The following is a 20,981-nucleotide window of genomic DNA, read 5'->3' as shown; positions in this document are numbered from 1 at the left end:
TGTCTATCCGAGAGGAAGTTCTTTATCCATGAGTATATTTTTCCTGTGATGCCCATGGAATGGATCTTGTGGAGCAGGAGGGAGTGCCTTGGAAAAATCCGTAATGAGAGTGTGAGAAGTTGAGTGAAAGTGACCGACTTCTTTCGGACGAAGGCATCCAGGTACTGGACTGTCAGGAAGGAGGGGGTGGGGGATTATTCTGCATTTATTATAATCATAATGCCCTGGTCTGACTTGAAAAGAGACGACAAATTAATATTTGTGAAGGGAAAAGAGAGTTATCTTTCTTGACGCATGCGCAATGCCACTTTTCCGGGCCGAAAGGTCTGTAATTTCTAGAAATATCGCGTGCTTTTTAGTGTGGCTGTGTTGTCCTGTTACCATCGGATTTGACTTACAAGTATTTGCCTGACATAACCACAAAAAACAGAAAATGGCCAAGTGGGGAGAAGGTGATCCACGTTGGATTGTAGAGGAGAGACCTGATGCAACCAACGTCAACAACTGGCACTGGTACGTTTTTATTCCTTGGTGATGGTTTGCCCGGTGTCTGAAAAATCGAGACATGTTTGGAGCTCCGCATGCTTGATTAACAATTAATGCTTTACATAAAATGCTGGCATTTTCTAGTGATGATTGTGATTACAAAACCCAGAATATTTTTCGATTACGCTAGGACGCATTGTCGTTACTTGACGTTTTTAATTTAATTTTTATTTATTCATTATTCAATTTATTGTGAACACCCTCGGTGTCACGCTGTGTGGCACTGTGTTCAACTCGGGAGGATAGCGCTAGCAGTTTTTACTGTTCAAAGTGAAACTAAGTTTAAAAAAATCACAGGATCTGTGTTTCTAAATTTTTATTTTGTTTTCTTACAATTGTAATCAACGTCATTCTGTCGATTCTGGGTAATGTTTGTGAAAATACAATGTATCCATCTTTAATGATTAAATATATATTTCTTCACACACACACACACACACACACACACACACACACACACACACACACACCTTTAGATAAAGACAAACAAATAAAAAAAAGACTGAATATAGTGAATAACTCAATAAGCCTGATCTTTGCTTAATTAATGTAACATTTAGATAAATAAGATAAAAGTAGAATCAGAAGAATGGTATCAAATAATGGAATTGAATATGAATACATTGAATTACTCAATTAATTAATCATTTTACAGGACAGAAAAAGATGCCACTGACTGGTCCAAGAACAAGTTTAAAGAGCTGTTTATTGGCTTGAAGATAGAGAGTGATGAAGGTGAGTGACCATGGAACGTTAACCAATGTGGAGAACAGTCTGAATTTCACCCAGAGGTCAATTGTCACTATAGTGCAATACATTCCTTCATAGTACATTCTACAGCTCTGTACAGTTCAACACTACAAACACAATTAAATGCAACAGTGTTGTTTAGGGAAAGAAAAACTGCGTATTTTTTATGTATATATATATTTTCACTTTTTAAGACCTGGTGAAAGGTACACCGCCCTTTTATATATATATATATATATATATATATATATATAAAATATTTTAAAGTAACAGAAATTGTAAAGCGCTAATAGTAATATTAATAACAACTTAAAAAAAAAATACAATGATAATTGCATTGCACTTTTTGTAATTCAGATGTTTGTGAAAGTGAATAGTTACCTATGTAATCAAAATGAATTAGAAAAAAGCTCAGTCAGATTCAGAATCTATATTTGTTTTTTGCCACAAAAACATTTTCTTTGCTTCTGTATATAACTGTTTGTTTTTACTAGAATTTTTTTTTATGTATTGCCCTGAAATCCTCAGAATTCCCCAGCAAGGGGAGAGCATTATAAAAAAAAAAAATAAAAAAAAATTCCCAGACACTGTGCTGGTTTGAAATTAAAATGAGACGGAAGGTGGGAAGGGGGTGGGGGGTATATTCGGTGTTAGTACTTTTCATGGTAATATGACTTGAAATTGGGGGGGGGGGGTTAGGTTTATACTGGGAAAGGGCATGATGTTAGTGGGTGTCAGGAGAGAAAGAGAAGTAAACTGGATGGCAGTGGAGAAGAGAAAGTCATTGACTGAAGTACAACAGGGAGAAGGTTTTTTTTCCTCCATCCCTCTGTTCTTGTCTCTTCACAGCTCTCATACTAAAGTGTTTTAGTCTTTTACACTCCACTGTCTGCCCAAGTATGATACAGCATGAGGTTGCTCTGTGATCCCCCAGGTCTACATTCCCCCATTTCTGTGTTACCCCAGATCTATGTTCTTATAGGTCTAGAACCACTGCTGACCACTACTGATCGCAACCCCAAAGTGCTCAGATTGCATTATTTTGTCACATCTGTGCAGGTGTTTGACCACTGTCAGTCCCCTGCTGACCACTGATCAGGGCTGACCACTACTGACAACTGACCACTGCTAACCTCTGACAACTACTGATCACTGACCACAAATGACCACTGACCATTGATGACCATCAGCTATTGCTGACCACCACTGACCACCCCAGACCACTGACCACAGATGACCACCGACCAGTGCTGGTCAGATCACTGAGTGACAACTACTGATCACTGCTGACCTAAACAACTGTGTCATCATGTCCCAAATTACCTTAGCACAAATACACCAAACCTGTCACTGGAACTGGAAGCTATTTAGAGGTTGTTGACTGCTTAGTTATTTCCAGAGATGGTGTATTATTTATTTGCTTTACAATGAGCAATGATTATGTGATGCTGTACTAGTAGTACCCTGCATAATGCTGGTGCATGTGTGTAATATGTGAATCTGTTCTAAACGCACACTCTCAAGAGCACCATGTACTAGTACCCTACAGTATGCTGGTGCATACATAACACATGAATCTGTCTTAAGTATGCACTGTCACATGAGCAACATGTACTTATATCCTGTTGTATGCTGGTGCTTATGATACATGAATCTGTCTTAAACTGTCTCATAAGCAACTTTTACTAGTACCCTGCTGTATGCAGGTGCTTATATTTAAGTTATAATACGTGAATCTGTCTTTAATACTCACTGTCGCATGAACAACTTACTTGTATTTGTATCCTCCTGTATACTGGTGCTTATTAAATACATGAATGATGAATCTGTCTTAAACACACAATCATATGAACAACTTGTACTGGGACCCCGCAGTATGCTCGTGCTAATGTAATTCATGAATCTGTTTCAAGTACACACTGTCACATGAGCAACTTGTATCTTGCTATATACTGGTGCTTATGTAAATACTTGAATCTGTTTTAAGTACGCACTTTTACATGAGCAACATGAACTAGTAACCTGCTGTATGCTGGTGCGTATGTGATACGTGAATCTGTCTTAAAAGTTAAATACACCTGTCACATGAGCAACATATCACTGGTAGCTGTGAAGTTGAGATTTGCTTGTTCCTTGAAGTTGAAGTGTAGAAAAGGACCATTTGCTTCTCTTCCAGATTTTTTGTTCTATAAGGTTTCAGAAGTCGAACTCTTTTTACGATATATGTAAACTTTCTTGAACATTGTGAGTGTTATGGGTTATGACTATTTCTGCTTTATCACAGAAACAAATTTACTTCATCACACTGACACATAGTAGAATTGCACTGAATAGTTATAACGGAAAAGTGGATTGCAGTAACTTCAGTCTGTGAGGGATATGAAGGGCTGTTTTAGTAACGCTAATATCGAAATACTGTATTTTATGAAAAATAAAGAGCTGATGTATTCTACTTCTTGTAATAAAATTAGTTAAACTGGTAAACTTACTGTAAAAATGAAATGTCTGATATAATTTAATGAATGTTTACAGGGTCCTGCGAGATCAAAGATCTGTCCAAGATTGAGGGGGAAGCCTCTGTCACTAACAGGAGGGGAAAGCTGGCCTTTTTCTATGACTGGGTGCTAGTAGGGAACTGGCAAGGTCAGTTTGTGTTCCTATAACTCCCACTGACTCTAAGGTGGGAGGTTGCAGAGCGTTATTTTTTTACATCTAAGATTTAATAGGGAACTGGTAAGGTCAGTTTGTGTTCCTATAACTCCCACTGACTCTAGGTTGGGAGGTTGTAGAGCATTATTTTTTTTACATCTAGGAATTTAGTGGGGAGCTGGCACACTTTTTCTTATGTCCAGGGGTTGGTTTGGAGATGAAAAAAAAAAGTTTTGTTCTTCAGTGTGTGGGGCTTGGTAAGTTGTTGTTTTTTTCAATTTTCAATTCTTATTTTATTAATTTCTATATCTAGGGGTTAATGGGGGGGCTGGCAAGGTAATTTTTTTATGACTAAGGGCTGGTTGGAAGCTGTCAATGCAAGGACTTGTGGCAAAGTGTTTTTGTTTTAAGTCCAGGGGTTTATGGGGAGTAGGCAAGGTCACTCTTTGTCTGTTAGAACAGGTGGAGTGACCTGTGAAAGGTTGGAATGTTTCTATTGCATAGCACATCTTAAGTTATTAGAGTTGCTCAGAGATGGAGATTCAGGAGATCTGGCCTTTGCCACAATACACAAATTGCCATTTTTAGTTTTCATAGATTATATATATTTTTAATTGTCTTATTTATCCTGTTCGTGTTCATGTTATGCTTTCAGTAAAGTGCAGAAGTATTTTATTTTAATTTTGTATTACAAAAGATTAAGATGTACTGCACCTTGCCAAATGTTCATTTGTAAAAATGCCAATAGAAAACCTATTTATATGCTTATAAATCTATACATGTATGTATATGTATTACATTTACAGTGAGGCTGATAGTTCTTTTGTTTTCAGGAATGTGTTTGAAATTCAGTTTTTTCGCCATTCCAGTAGCAGTTCTGTGGAATAATTGACATGATCAACACTCTGTGGTTGTGTGTTGTAGTATTGTGAAGCTCTTTCTCAAGATGTTTTCCAGGTGGTAAAATGTTGGAATGTGCCAGTTTTTATTCTAATCATAGCTGATGAACACTTTTCCTGTTATTGGTTGTGATATTCACAATACTGCTTGAGAGTGTAGTTTCATCATAAATGTTTGGTTTCTGGTGTAGCTGTTATATTGATATATTTTTTTAGAAGGTAGCAAACAAATGATATTCGTAGATCTATTTAACAGTTTTCGTTTTGATTAATTGGGTTGCAGGTAAAGTGACTGATGGTCAGAAAAGCATCAAGGGCAAATTTGAAATCCCAAATCTTGGTGAAGAACATGATACCAATGAAATTACGGTATGCTTTTTTGTTGTTTATTTTAGAAATTTAATGTTTATGCTGTAGTGTCATTAGCTGGCATTTTGAGTGTGTGTGTGTGTGTGTGAGTTAAAGAGAGTGAGATTCTCAGAACTCAGAAGATTAAATGTATATCAGCCTTGGCCAAAATACATATGGTGGGTGAAAAGGGCATGTGGTGGGGGAGGGGTGATATGAATGATTACAAAAAGAGAGAGTGAGATTCAAGACTATTGTTTGGAATCAACCAGCGTTCTGAAAAAGAAAATTGCATTATGATGTGTTTCAAACTGGTGAAACAAGTTTTTCTTTTCTTTCATGTTATGTCAAATAGATCATGCTTGCATTCATTGTAAGTTGTTTTGTTTTTTTAAATCCCCCAAACGTCAGACTGCACATCTAGAGGTAGTACAGGTATGATAGATGAAGGGGTCCTGGGTTCAAACCATGCCTGCATATGGTGGGTCAAAGGTGGAAAGTTTTCCATTGTCTCAGGTAAACAGACCTGTTCGTGCCTTAATCCTCACATACGTATACATTTGCAGAAGTTCAGATATGCATGTTAAAGATTATGTTATCCTTGTCAGAGTTCAGCATGTTATGAAAGCAAGTGCATACCCCAACGTGCTCAACCCCAGAAAATATTAATATGGCTCCTTTTGTGACTCGGTGAAAATGGTCATACACTTTGAAGCCCACTAATACATTTGAGTGAATGTGGAAGTTGCAGCCCACAAATACAGTTAAAAAAAAGGCAAAAATATGCCAGCCATTGCCATTTTGTATTGTTTTAAAGCGCAGGGTTTGTGTGGTTTTGTACTCATCAGTCATGAAATAAGAGATGTCACATATCTTGAATTCCATACTGCAATGGCCATAAGGATTTTGTTTGTGCAGGTGGGCATTTCAATTGACAAAGACACTGATGAAGCCAGAGCTATAAAGGAGATGATGCGAAAAACAGGGGTCAATTGTATTCTTGAACAGGTGGAGAAGTACGTCACGCTATTGAAACAAGGTACTGTGCGGCTTTTTGACAGACAAATGTTTTCTGTCTGTTTTTTTTATTTTCTGCAGAGGTGCCAACCAGTATAGACCCACAGCTTTGTTGAAAAATTATAACAATGATAATGTGGTGAAAATTTCAACGATATTACTGGTGTTTGGTCAGTTTATGAAGTGTTTGCAAGTTGACTGAGTGGTCTGAGCACTACCAAATAAAATCACCAAATATGAAGAAGTCTGATTAACTGGAAATATTTTTTTAAGTGCATAAGTTAATATCTTAACAGTGGGCATCCTTGGGCTTATGTGGACCTAAATTGTATACGAGAGTGGAAAGCCTTGCTTTGCTGTCAAGTGCATCTGTGGGACTTAGTAGGCTGGTAAAATAAGAGAAAAATTGTTTCTCTTTGTTTTTTTTCTATTTTTTATGCACAAGTAGGTAAGAGCTGAAATTCAGTTTGTGTCATAACTTTACTCAGCATTCTTGTTTTTGTATGATGTTTGTGAATTATAATTTCAGAGTACAGTCAAGGTATCATCTTGCCATCCAAAAGTGCTGCGCAAGCACAAAGTAACAATAAAGAGGTCAGTTCTTTCTGTTTGCACCTTGCTTGTTCCTGTGCACCTGCCTTTAAAGAATTTTTTTTTTTAAATGATGTTATTGGTTAAAAGGCCATGTTCAGTTTATTAAATATAATTTTAGATAAAAAAAAAAAAAAAAAAATCCAGTGTAACAGAAAAGTCTGATGTGTTTTGGAACTTTATTTCTACTGTTGTTTATTCATTTCCATAGACTTTTTTGATCATGTGTCAATCTTTGAAGGAAATGTTGACTGAGCGTTTACACATGAGCCATCTGACACAAATTTATTTGTTACCAATTTTGCAGATGATCAGAATGACAATTTTGTGCAAATTGTTATATTTGTTGTGGATATTTTGTTTTAATCTTCCAGAATGTTGTGAAACGTGAAATGAACAAAGTTGTTGAGACCACTCCTTCATCATCGAAGCAGACATCCAATAACGTCGGTGTCAAAATCCCCACCAACACAGTCACAATGAAAGAGACATTCAGGTGCACACCCGACATTGTGTATGGCGCTCTCACCAGTCAAGAGGTATGTTGTGTGGGCACATTTGATGAAAAGAAGAGGAAGGGTAACAGACTGAATGATTTGGTTGATAAAACAAAAAGAGTAATGTGTGTGTCTTTGAGTGTGACAGCATGGTTGTGGTGTTTGTGTGTGTGTGTGTATGTGTGCTCATGTTACAGATGTAAAAAAAAAAGATCCTCTTGGATTTTTTTAGATGTGTCACAGTCGGATTTTGTTCTGTGCCCAGCTGTATTGGTGACCTAAGTGTGCTGGTTGTGTTCAGATGATGCGGCTTTACACAGGGGAGAGCAGTGTTGTGGAGGCGGCCCCCGGAGGGCGCTTTGTGCTCATGGGAGGCAATGTCCTGGGAGAATTCACAGAACTGGTATGCTGTATTCTTGCTGTTTCATTCTTCAAGGCCCGACCAATGCATTGGGTCTATACATATATGCATCAGTCTGCATACTGAAATTGATTTCATAGAAAACATGAAGTATTTCATTATCCTTAGAAAAACTGTAGACACAGATGCTTTTAAAATAATAAATATTCTGTTTATCTCAGGGAATGTTTTTATGGTAAAATAACCTTTTTGTTTGAACTTAAAATATTTATCCAATGTCATGCTCAGGCTTCATAACTTTTTTTTGTTGATGTTGATGTTGTTAAGGTGTGGATCGGTCTTCACAAATAATGGATGACATAGTTTGTCATTTCTTTAGTGATTATGAGGGAGAAAACAGACTGTTGGTGATGCATTTCCTGTTTCGTTTCCATGTGTGGTTGTCACTAAATATCAGATAATGCACTTCCTGTCCTGTTTAGCTATGAAATTGTCAAGCTCTTATTAAGCTTTCTGCATATGGCAAATTTGTTTGTCATCACCAAAAAAAAAAAAGATTTCATTCCACCATCCCGAAGTTTATTATTCACATTTTGAAAGCTTGCCTTTTTTTTTTCAAGTTGATTGGTATTCTGTCTCTTGCTGGCAGCTGTTGATGCGGTTTTTTTTGGTTTTTTTGTTTTGTTTTTGAGAAATGAAGCCTGTGATAAATGATTAAATGTTAAGTTGAAATGTGTGGACCAGGTTCCTTCCAGCAAAGTGTGCATGCGATGGCGGATGAAGTCATGGCCTGATGAACATTACTCCGTGGTGACCATTGAGCTGGAGCAGAAACAGGACAGCACTGTGCTCTCCATGAAACAGGTGGGAGTTCCCCAGCGAGAACTGGACAGAACACAGGAGGGATGGAAAGTCAACTTCTGGGAACGAATGAAAATGGTCTTTCGCATTGGCTCTACCATATGATAGCTGTTCTAGAAACATGACTTTCAAAAGAGGCAATCCAGTCTGGACAGTACTGCATGTTGCGTCATCTGTTTGCAGGTAATGCCTTCCTAAATTTAGACCCATCAGTTAAGAAAATTGTCCTTCACACTCTTTGTACATTTTGACTTGCCCCATGGCCTCATTAATTTGTCTTGATCTGTGCTAGTTCAATAGAGCAGTAAAGTAAGTTTGAGAAGGGAACATGTTGGAGACAACTTCCGGTCTTCATTTGCGCTGATCTGTTCTGACATAATTCTGAAATAAAACTGTGATGCTGCATGAGAAACTACTTGACTTTAGTTGTGCAATATTGTTTCAGTGTTTTCAGTCTAATGTTTCACGTTAGCTTGTGATTTGACATCAGATACAGCATTTCAGAATGAAACTTCTGCTGAAACTATCTGCAGGGGAGAGATTTGTTAAAGTAAATGTAGGGCAGTGATCTTTAATTTGATTGGCGTAGATGTAAAATGCTGTGTACCTATTTATGTTATGTGATCAGCTTGTCTTCACATCATGTTTAACTTCTGGTTTGTAATGGAATCAAAAATACTGTCTTGGGAACAAGTGCATGCTTGTTGATTGAATGTAGATGAAAGTTGGATGTTTTTCTCCACAGAACTCCACAATGTTTGTCACATAATTTACATAGATGAACCATATAAAGTAAAGACCGGACTGTTATGAATGGGTTGATTGTGGCTGACGTCTTGCACAAAAATGATTTGATGTTCATAAAGACTTGATTACTTTGGGTCAGCAGTGAGACAAAAAGTCGAGATGATTGTTGCATAGGATCAGTTATTTGCTTCACTTGTTTTCATACAGTAGGGCTAACCTTTTTCAGCGGGGCTCAGAAAAAAACAGTTGGAGAACTTATTTTCATCATTCCTAAAGTTAATTTGAAAATGTTATAAAGATTTTTTTTGAATTCCACATGATACAGTTGCACTGGTTGACTTAAAAAAAAAAAAAAAAAGCAAAAAAACCTATAAAAAAAAACAAACAAACCCAAAAGCTTGGTTTGTCAATTACGTCAGTGAGGTCTTGTTATTTGTAGTTATCTTTTTTTGTCACAACAGATTTCTCTGTGTGAAATTCGGGCTGCTCTCCCCAGGGAGAGCGCTTAGCTATACCGAGAGCACCACCTATTTTTTTTCCTGCGTGCAGTTTTGTTTTTCTTATCAAAGTGGATTTTTCTACAGAATTTTGCCAGGGACCGTCTTTTTGTTGCCGTGGGTTCTTTTATGTGCACTAAGCGCATGCTGCACACAGGACCTCGGTTTATCATCTTATCCGAATGACTAGCGTCCAGACCACCACTCAAGGTCTAGTGGAGGGGAGAAAATACCGGCAACTGAGCTGTGATTTGAACCGCACTCATATTCTTATGCTTCCTAGGCGGACGCGTTATCTCTGGACCATTTACTCCATATGGCATGTTCTTTTGTACATAGAACATAAATTTGATAGATGAAACCTAACAGAAAACTTTGCTAGGACAACCAAAAAAGTATCTGATATTGGTCTGCAGTTACTTATTTCTGGGTTCAGTGTTGGTATATCACATTGTAGTGATGGCCTAAAGGCAACGCGACCGCCTAGAAAGCGAGAGAATCTGAGTGTGCTGGTTTGAATCATGACACAGCTGCCGATATTTTCTCCCCCTCCACTAGACCTTGAGTGGTGGTCTGGACGCTAGTCATTCGGATGTGAAATGATAAACCGAGGTCACGTGTGCAGCATGCACCTAGCGCACATAAAAGAACCCACGGCAACAAAAGGGTTGTTCCTGGCAAAATTCTGTAGAAAAATCCACTGCGATGGGAAAAACAACAAAAACTGCACTCAGGAAAAAATACAAAAAAATGGGTGGCGCTGTTGTGTAGCAACACGCTCTCCCTGGGGAGAGCAGCCTGAATTTCACTCAGAGAAATCTGTTGTGATAAATAGAAATACAAATAACAAAATAATACTAGATTATATTTTCTTGCTGTTTCATGTAATTTTTGCTTGAATTGTTTTGAGTTTTCTTAACAGGGAGAAAGTTACCAGTAACTTTTTTTTTTTTTTTCAACCCATTCGTAAGACAACTGAAGCATAAATTTTCATGTAAGTGTCAGATTTTAGAGGAAGGAGTGAGGGTGTTAAAGGAGGAAAAGAAAAATGTAGGGCATGTGTAACTGACTAGCTCTCATGGTTTTCAAGTGTGGGCAGTTTGATGTGCCCTTGTGTATTGGTTGATAAGAGTATACATGGTCTAACAGATCAACCACTTTTCGTGCCTGCCTGTTCTGACAGTGAAAAGTGTGAGAACAGTTTTAATGTCAAATGTGTGATGTGTTATCGAGTCAGAACAGGTTACTTTTAAAGAAATTTTAACAGGGTGGTGGGCTTTGATGTGAGTGAGAGAGAACGTTTTTCCTTAAACATGCATTTCCCACTTCATGTTTAAAGACAAATGTACACAGACAGACACAGACATAACATCATGAGGACGCCTGACTTTATGTAATTCATTTATTTTTCTTCATCACAAAACTCAGAACATTCATCCTCTTAAGCATCCGGTTTCCTGTACACGCACTTGGCCCATTCACTGCTGTATCATCACAACCCAACAAATCGCTGGCGCATTCAATCTTCACAAATCCAGAGGGGGGAAAAAAAAATCTTTAAAAAAAATGTTTAGCAGTTCACTGGACCCTGAAACAATCTTGATTGTCCATAATCTTTGCTAGACTGATCAAAACCTGTGCATGTGCCCACTAGTGGTTCCTTCACATTCCTGTAACTAAATGACTGCATTAATGTTTGTCGTCTTGTTTTTTTTCAATTGGAAAAATGGTGTCTGATTATGGAGATGACTGAAAATCTAATCAACAGTAACCGCAGCAAAACAATATTACTCATATTTACAAGTTCCATGCCCTTATACTGAACAATCTATTGACCGACTACTTAAACAGTTCTGCATCTACAAAACCCTAAAAGTGTTACCTTCACAGTACTTTTCACATGCACTCCCCTTCAGTTCAAACAAGTTTCTTTACAAGAAGTCCACATTTTAAGAACTGCTTTTTGTCTAACTGTAGTTGAGCAATTCAACAATACACAACACTTCTGTTCACTCTCTCATGCTTCAGTGAAAGACTTTGCCACTGGCTTCACAAAGGGATGCATCAGTAGAAAGACAAATGACATGGAGGCACAAAGCAAAACTCAAGCAGAACTGTCACAAACGATGCATTAGGCATTTAAAATCTCTACATTTTGGCTGGAGAATTTCAGACACCATCACACAAAGCATTCTTACACTTCGACAAAAGCAGGCACACACCTGAGGCACACGAACACTGTAACAGTCAAAATTAAATGTCCATGTCCACACCAATACCCACCATGTGCACGATCAGGAGACACTTTGCCATTTCAAAAACAGATCCGATTTGTTCACTTTAATGTAAAACATGACATATACTAAGGACTTTAATTTTGTGTTTTGATTTGACCTGCCTAAGGTGTAGATCCAGCCTATTATGTACATACTGTTGCAGAAATGTGATAAAATGCAGTATAACCAAAATTTGAGAATAAGACAAAAATGTGAACAAGCCAAATTGACTGCATTCCAGTACTTATTAAGCTTGTCATTATTTTGTGCATTTGTCCACCCTTCTTCCAGTTGCAGGGCTGTCTGTGCCAGGAAATGTTTACAATACACCCCACCCGCCTACCTACCTACCTTCTAAGAAACAAGATGAAAACCAACATACACTAAAATATAACTGATTATTCTCTGCACCCCACCATCCCTCTCTTTTTCTGTCACACTTTAACAAAATTAAACTTACCGATAATGGAGAATACACAATTTTGAAAATACACTTAAAAATCACCAAAAAAAACCCTATTTGGCGGTAGGCAGATCTGCAAATAAGCTTCCTGTTTGGCTGAATTTATGACCAAATATAGGTTGTTGAAAGTTCAGTTTTGTACTCCCATTTGTGTGTCTGTGTATACATGCAGAGATAAAAACAACAACAAACAAACACAAAAGTATAGTCAATGTACACAAACACATACTCTTATGTGTCTGAAAGTTAATATGCAGGCACAGGCATGCACATACATTCACACAAAGAGAGTAATTGGACACAAGCTTTCCACCAAAAGACCAGTTATATCTCTGTAACACAGATGGATAACCTCAGATCGACAGTCCTTCAAGAGAAACATGGTTAAACGTTTGTAGCAAAAACTGTACAAAGTGCAGTAAATATGACCATCATCACAAATACAAAAGAGACCATACAACAATGCTCCCGATTCAGTCAGAAATGCAGCCGTGACTTGTTTCATAGGTCCTCGCTCAATAAACATTTACATTCAAATATTATACAAGAGGTGGAAAGAACACCACAAATTTATGCTTAATATTAAGGAAGGTGTTTAGTGGGAAAACATTATATTGTAACGACAGAAATGAAAGGATAAGTTGATGGAATCCATCAAGAATTTAGATCAGTATCGAGGAAGAATGAAAGCATCAATGAAATGTTTCTCAAAGTATGAAAGTATGCTGTACCGGTACAGGATCAGGTGGATGTGAAACAGCCAACAGTATGACAAGAATATTATGAACGGTCAACAATGTAACATCTACCTGTAACTGCAAGTCATTTTAAAAAAAGAAACTTCTAACAACACAAATCAAAATTTCATTTTAAAAAAGTAACACATTCTTGCCTAAAACTGCTGTTTATCAGAAACAATATGGTTGCTGGTGGAAAGAGCAAGCACAGAGGAATGAAACAAAAAAATTTACTGTGGATAAATTTTCTTAGACCTGATGTGCTGACAGTATGATAGCCATATGTGCTTATTTATTTCAAATCTACATTTATCGAATCTCTTGCTGAGGGACTCACCTTTGAGCATACTGAAAGTTGTCTGACAAAACTATTGGCTAAACGTTCACTTTTTTATGTTTCATATATATATATATACAAATAGCTTCTATACTGATTTATGTCTCTAGCATACTCAGTTTATGAAAATGTTTTTCAAAGAAATACGGACATTTTATGAAAATGTTTTTCAAAGAAATACTGATAGCATCTATAACAGTATGTTAGATTACTGATACCCACTTCCTGATCTACAGTACTAAATTATTCCTGGTTTCCTTGCAAATTAAAATTGCCTATTGGATAATGAGCTGGTCGCTTTAGTCGCCGCTCAACGACTTGCAGCCAAAATACCACAGTCGCTGCGCAATGAATTGTAGGGAGAATGCTGCTGGTGACGATCGGCAACTTGAGAAATAGAGTTAAAAAAATTATGTTGCTCTTCAATAAACACCAAACTTAGCCGGCACTTCCTGCCACATGTACTGGAAACATCCTTCTCTTTTTTGAACCGACTCGCGTGCGATTTGGAGCGATGTTCAGCAGCTTTTAAAAAAAAATTAGTTTGAATGGTGGTGACTTCTAAGATTGTAACCAACTGTTGCTTTAGACCATGATATACGAGACAGCAAGCTGCAAGTCTAACTCAAAAGTCAGTTGGCAGAAAATAATTTTGCTGCTGACAGTGACAGTGAAGAGCTTGTGCCACATGGCAGTTTTCAGCTGTACTGTGCAGCTGACTTAGCCAGCTGGCAGCTGTTAGCAGCTTGAACATAGCGATGTATGGGTTAAACTGATATGCTGTTTATGGCCCTTTCAGGATGGTCAGGCCTGGCACTCCCATCTTATCAGGCTGGCACTGTTTGGGAATGCCAGATCCAACCAGCTGACATGTTAATTCATAGGGAATTAGATGGAAAAGAAAAACAACTGGGTCTTCATTGCTTAGAATATTCAAAATGGATACATTTGTGAATCAGCTTTCACAATAATGAGCTTAAGGTCTCTAACTCTTTACAGAGTTATAGAAAAATGAGATTTTTTTTTCTTTTTCAAAGCTGGAGTTTTGGCAGTCAACATTTGATATATCTATAAGCCACTTTGTGCAGTCTGAAATTTTTTTCTTAAATATGAACATGGATGCTTTGGGCATCAGTGAGTTGTATTACACATGTATATTTGTCATGGAATTAGGCCTTAGCACAGCAACAGAAATTACATGGGCCAGCCACAGCTGTTTCTGCATGCTGACATGTGCTTTTACAAACCACTTACCTGCACTACGTGTCTGTGGCAGATGACAACAATAAACCCTATACCCACTCCTTTATCATGATAAAAGTAACAGACTTATTGATGGTTCTGTGCATACAGGTCTGTTATTTGTAAGACCACATATAACTATACATCCAACAGAAATACATTACTGCCTGACCCTCCACTAGGAAAGGTCAAGCCTCACTTCCACTTTCTTTCATCTCCTTCAAGTCTTGATCAAGAGAGGGTAAAAAATAATGAAGATGATCAGAAACACATTTCCTTCTGCACTGTTCCCTTCTTGATTATCAGCCAACTTGTTAATAAAAATGAAAACAACAATTTCCTATCAATATTGTACTGAAATGGATGAATTTTCTACACATTCATTAGGATTTCTGATGAAAAAGATTCATTTCAAGTTCCTAACTTTCATCAAGAAAAATGAAGAACAGACACGATAAGTGTTCAGTGGCAGATATGTTCACAATGAATGACAATTACTAAATATGATAAAGATGTATTAATTGTTGTAATATGAATAAAACTGATCAAATGAAAAAGCTGGCAGAAACAATGTCACATGGCATTCAAAAGTTCACTGACAATAAATGAAAAAAACATTTAACTGAAAAAGAAGACATACTCAATTTCTGGATTTACCCGTACTCTGAGATTTTCTTTTAACTTAAGAAAAAAAATTGTGTCCGCAAAGTGATCAATGGTCATCATTTGTTGACAAGAATATGCACAAACATATCAAGCACCACATAAGAATGCTTTGTTACACTGGCATGACTGACAAGAACAGATACAATAAAATGCTGTTTTCAATAAGAACTTACTTTAAGATGATCTTAAAACAAATGACATAAAAAACAAAACAGGTAAAGTCTATCATACCAACACACTTAAGGCATATAATTTGAATTTGTTTGATTATTGTCCTATAAAGAAAATACATTGAAGAAAACCACAAAACAACTAACTAAAACAAAAACCAAAAAAAAAGCACACATAATGTACCCACCACGCAAAAAGTACAACTACTCACACCTGCACTAAACATGGACGCTTTTGATGAAACTGATGAGACTGTCATGAAAAGGTGGAGTGATTCACTCACACATTTCACCTAGAACCTGACTGGATCAAGATGAAGTTCTTTCCAACAGCTGCAAAAGCTGCTCAATGTCAACACACACCCTGTCCATGATATGTTTCGGGGTAGACGGTCCACCCTGGGAAGAACTGCTGGGTGCCTGTGAGCCCTCTTCACCTTCCCGACTGGAGCCCCGCTCCAAGCGGTGCCCTGAGGTGCCAGGCTGCTCTGGCCTGGAACTGTCAGTGGAGTGGGGCTCCTGTCTGGAGGGACCTGGCTGGGGACTGCTGGCACCCACAGACTGCCCTGATGACCAACCTCCTTGCGATGTGTCACCTTGTGGTGGTGCTTTAGTCGTCTGATGGCTGTCGCACCCTTCCACTTCCTGCACGGGAGCCACAAGCTTGGATTCGGGGGCGTCTCCCTTGTGGGCCTGTGGTTTGGGGCTGTGCGGGGTCTGTCCCTCCTGTGACTCGTGGCGTCTCTTGCTCACCGGCTCCTCTGGAATAGCAGCACACACTGAGATACAAATTACTGGATACACTGTACTATCCATCACTGCATGAGATTTTGTTTGGATTTTATTTACAACTTCAAAATGTATTTTCTTTTCTGCTTATTTCTAAATATATGAAGTTCAAAATGTATTATCTTTCCTGCACATTTCTAAATATAGAGATTTATTTCCTTACCCCACAAACCAAACTCATAAAACTACTGTTTCACTTACTCCTTTAAAATTCCATGAATGTAAAAAGTTGTAAAAAAACAAACAAAAACCACACGCACATGAAGAAGTGCTAAACATACCAGTGCTGTCATCAGTGATGCGTCGCTTGAGACTCTGGGCAGCATTCTGGGGGTGAGCAACATCGTCTGCAGTGGGCGTTGTGCAGACTTCAATGGATTCGGAGGCTTCAGTCACATCAACACACATGAGCTCTGTGTCCCCCTCACTGTCCTTTTCCTCAGGAGGCAGAAAGTCCTTGGCCACGCTATGCTCATCCTCCACCTTCTCCTTGGGCCCTTCCTTGGACTCTGTAGTGGTCGACACCACATCGTCACCATCCTCATCACTCGTCTTCCGTCTACCCTCACCTTCCCCACCCAACACCTCAGAGGTCACAGCCTGCTCCTCGTCTGATCTGACCTCACTGTCATCCACATCGACACACTCCACACTCTTGGCAGCAGCACGTTTCTCCTGGGCTTCCCGGCAGAATCGATGGATCTGGCGCAGCGTCTGCACCAGCAAGGGGTTGACTTGTGCCTGGGGCAGCACGGAGAACAGCAGCAGCATGGCACGGACATCCTGCAAGTACAGCATGTCTGAGTCAACACCTCTCTCTTTCTGCCGATGGGGGACAAATAACAAAGGGTCTGGGGCAGAGAGGTGATTCACAAGGAAATCGCATCATTCAGTTATCAGATTCCAGAATGACTTTTTTTGTTTTTGCTGCCCCATCATCTACACCGTTTCAGTGGCATTACTCCCACACTGCTTATTCCGAGTCCCCCATATACAGCCACACTCAGGTTTGTCTGTCACAGTTCAGAATGATGTTTGTATTGGAAACTGAGATATTCAGATGGCAGTAGTGTGAGACGGAAGATATTTACCCTTGAAACTTATGTTATGAATATTTTTTTTCTGTCTGGCTTTCACTTATTTCCTGAACAATGAAGGAAAAACAATGAAAACCAAAGATATATTCACAATCAAACTAGCATTTGCATTACAAACAATTTACTAAACAAAAACAAACACACAAAGAAAAGCATAAAACATACACTGATCTATACATAAAAGCAAAAAACACTGATAGAAGTCATAGGCTTCTAACAAATAAACCTGTGCAAATCACCTGAAATCAGAACACAACCAGTAAATTCTTTGACTTTCAAATGAAAATTCACTGTGAATATTAGGAATCCCGCTTCTCTCCTGTGCAGTTTATATACATTTATCTTTTTTAACATAATCATTATGACTGGAAATCTTAAAAGTGTGATTATTGACTCATGTGTGTACATTGTGTCTGTGTAATAACTTGGTGTGTGTGTGTGTGTGTGTGTGTGTGTCCGTGGTAAACCTGCTCGCTAGCATTTTCTTGGCTTTTACAAATGGCATAGAAACCAAACTTGGTAGGATGGTAGACATGAATAAGACCTTTGAGTTCATCGGTTTTATATGGCTGGCTGACTGAAAGGTCAATGTCATTTTTGTTGTTGTTGTTGCAAATTTTAAAAGGTTTTGATCAAACTGTGTATAGTGAGCTATCATAAGCACAGCATTATCCCTAAAAAAAATTCCAAATCACAAGTTGAAGGTCAAGGTCACAACATGGCAATCAATATTGATAAGAAAAGTTCCAGTTTAACTCAACTCATCTGCCTACAACAATCACCCACTGAGCTAGAGATGCCCTAACCTGGTACCAGGAGGGATGAAGCAGTCCAATTAAAGAAAGAAAAGGTCTTGCATATAACCTTCATCAAATTTGTTGCAATGCTTGGTCGTGGTGAGAACAATAAGCTTGTCAAGAGACAAGGTCAGAGGTCAAAGTAAAGAGGAAATGTTGAAATATGACCGAACTTGGGTTGTTATCAAATTTTCAATTAACGGGGTGGAAGGTTTTAGCCAGAACATGTGTGGTAAATTTAGGTTACAAGTCAAGGTCATTTCATTGCATGTCTTTTTGCCATATGATCTGCTCTGAAGTGTTTGTTTTTGTTTTGTTTTGTTTTTTCATGATTCCTTTGTTGGGTTTTGTATCACACTGAGTCATAAAGGCCTTGATTTTTTTTGTTCCTTTATGCATCTGATAGAAACTTGGATAAAAGTAATGCCAAAGCTCTCATAGAGATGATACGCAATGCAGAACATATCGGTACACGAAGAACTATAATGTCTAGAGAGAGAAAAATGAAGTTCACATACACCACCAATTCTTTGGAATATGGTCTTGATGTCCTCTTCATTGTAGATGTTTTCCAAAGCAGACTTTTCAGACACTGTTGCTGCCACCAGGTTGTCGATGCAGGTGGTCGCCTGGTCGCCTAACACTTGTTCATACACCTGCACATTATCAGGACACTGGTCATCATCTTGTGTGTGTGTTTTCTGTCACTGCTAAAATCTGGAATGTTTACACCAAGTACCTGTGCTGCCAGTTCAGTGTGTGTGTGTGTGTGTGTGTGTGTGCACGTGCGTGTATGTGTGCTTTAGTATCTTATAGAAAAGTAACAGATTCAACATGATAATATCTTGGGAATCTCATGAAGTTTACCTATCTTAGTATGTTTTGGTATAAATGTCAAACAAGTGTGCTGAGCATGAAAATAATAACAAACTCTCTTCACAAAATCAATTCAGCTTTTGTTGTTTTGCATAAATTCACAAAGGAGATAACAGATTTACTTGTTTCTCATATGTGATACTTTATCCATCCATGTTAACAATCATGTAATACTTTCTACTTTATCCATCCATGTTAACAATCATGTAATACTTTCTCAATCCATGTTAACAATCCTTTATTGTAACAAAGAAGTGAAGGATTACAATATTTTCATCATTATAGCAACAACAAAAAATGCAGGATTATATTTTCTGACAATCAAACATCACAATACACCAAAGACAGGTTGTGACCACATAACTCTCACGGCACCTTGGGGAAGAAGTTGGTGAAGAACTTGAAGATGTGAAAGTTGTTGAGGGAGCTCCTCTCATCCATGAGGACGGTATCACAGTAGTCAATGAAGTAGCGTGACTTGCACAACATCTCCATCATGGTGTGGTCTGGGTCGGCGCTCTGACAACAATCAGTGTCACTTCCAGTCATTATCTGATAATTCCGAACAAGACACCATGGTTACATACACTGGATATCATCAATCATCATAGGTCACAAACTAACAGGCAACAATAAACACTATTATCCACTACAAGGTCAAGGAAACGCTGCTACATCAAAACTGATGATGAATTTTCTACACCACACACACAGAGGACTACTTTTATAGCGTAATATGTACATTACCTGTCTGAACATCTATAACATTGATGCATGATAGAATTCAGTCAAACCTACTTTTCTGACAACAGACATTTTTAATGCAACACGTCTTAACAGTTCCACATCTTTAAATGATTACCCACATGTACATCAAACTAAACAGATCGTACAATATATTTCACAACACACACAGAGATCTTCAGAATGGGAATAACTGATCCACCAACACTGGCCCATTGTCTCACCTCAGAATCATAGATCTCATTCCACAACTTGGCGAAGTACGGAGAGTAGATGGGCACTCCTTCAAGGGCCACCATGGCACCTGCAGACCAAGGCACACATTTCACTCACACATCTCATCTGCCACCTGTGTGTGCACTGTAACCTGTTTCATTATGTGGATTCTGTGTGTATGATGATTTCTATCTAAATCCATTGTTCTGAGTGTCACATGAAACCAAGGACCTTGGTTTGTTGGCCTGGCTGGCTATCCACAAACCAGGTGTGAAAATGTATTTACATACATTCAGGAGTTTAGGCCCACTTGACACTGACACAGTGCAAATTTCACAAACATCCTACAAACTGGGAACCACTTACTTCTCAATACCATCTAAGTCAGTCCGTGCAAAGCTAAAAAACAAAACAACAGATGATTGTTTTTTTTCCCTTCTCTATGGATGACAAGCTTCAAATCCATCCAGAGAAGAATAATTCAGGGTAAAGAAAGATGAGGTGAAGACCGTGGGGAATAATAAAAACAGTTACCAAGGTTGATGAGGCTCTGGTTGAAGCTGCTGAGGTTGATGGCCAGCCGCTGCAGTGTGTCCAAAAGCTGGTGGTAGGGGATGAAGAAGTTGTAGATCTGCTGATCATACCCCTCATCCACACCCTGCACACATACACACAGTTCTTCAGTTTTTACTCTATTATGTTCTGGATAGAGACAGTCGACATTTTCTGTACGATTCAAATATACTTACGGGATGCATGCACTCAAACTGACTTAGGGGGAGATGGACTGGAGGAAAGCAGCTCTGGT

The 20,981-nt window shown here is 38.4% G+C and overlaps 2 protein-coding genes across 7 annotated transcripts in view; one reads left to right on the top strand and one right to left on the bottom strand.

Moving 5' to 3' along the window:
- The first annotated feature begins 284 nt into the window (after positions 1 to 284).
- LOC143281122 (activator of 90 kDa heat shock protein ATPase homolog 1-like) lies at positions 285 to 9,655 on the top strand. The gene is made up of 9 exons (XM_076586107.1): positions 285 to 513; positions 1,202 to 1,281; positions 3,829 to 3,939; positions 5,128 to 5,213; positions 6,111 to 6,231; positions 6,739 to 6,803; positions 7,175 to 7,339; positions 7,599 to 7,700; positions 8,403 to 9,655. Exons 1-9 carry the CDS (start codon positions 434 to 436, stop codon positions 8,622 to 8,624), a joined length of 1,032 nt encoding a protein of 343 aa, XP_076442222.1. The 5' UTR covers positions 285 to 433; the 3' UTR covers positions 8,625 to 9,655.
- A 4,817-nt stretch (positions 9,656 to 14,472) lies between these two features.
- LOC143281121 (ubiquitin carboxyl-terminal hydrolase 34-like) overlaps positions 14,473 to 20,981 on the bottom strand; it is a 118,102-nt gene continuing 111,593 nt past the window's right edge. For all 6 annotated transcript variants that reach the window (XM_076586100.1, XM_076586101.1, XM_076586102.1 and 3 more), the window contains 6 exons: positions 20,708 to 20,831; positions 20,182 to 20,261; positions 19,589 to 19,732; positions 18,856 to 18,993; positions 16,725 to 17,226; positions 14,473 to 16,415 (listed from right to left, as the gene is read on the bottom strand). In XM_076586100.1, the coding sequence (XP_076442215.1) occupies positions 15,964 to 16,415; positions 16,725 to 17,226; positions 18,856 to 18,993; positions 19,589 to 19,732; positions 20,182 to 20,261; positions 20,708 to 20,831 (1,440 nt within the window). In that variant the 3' untranslated portion in view covers positions 14,473 to 15,963. The remainder of the gene's footprint in view (positions 16,416 to 16,724; positions 17,227 to 18,855; positions 18,994 to 19,588; positions 19,733 to 20,181; positions 20,262 to 20,707; positions 20,832 to 20,981) is intronic.

The sequence above is a fragment of the Babylonia areolata genome, chromosome 4, assembly GCF_041734735.1.
Source record: "Babylonia areolata isolate BAREFJ2019XMU chromosome 4, ASM4173473v1, whole genome shotgun sequence".
NCBI classification, from domain to species: domain Eukaryota; kingdom Metazoa; phylum Mollusca; class Gastropoda; order Neogastropoda; family Buccinidae; genus Babylonia; species Babylonia areolata.
The sequence above is the reverse complement of the archived record's forward strand: the minus strand, read 5'-3'. Positions and strand labels throughout refer to the sequence as shown.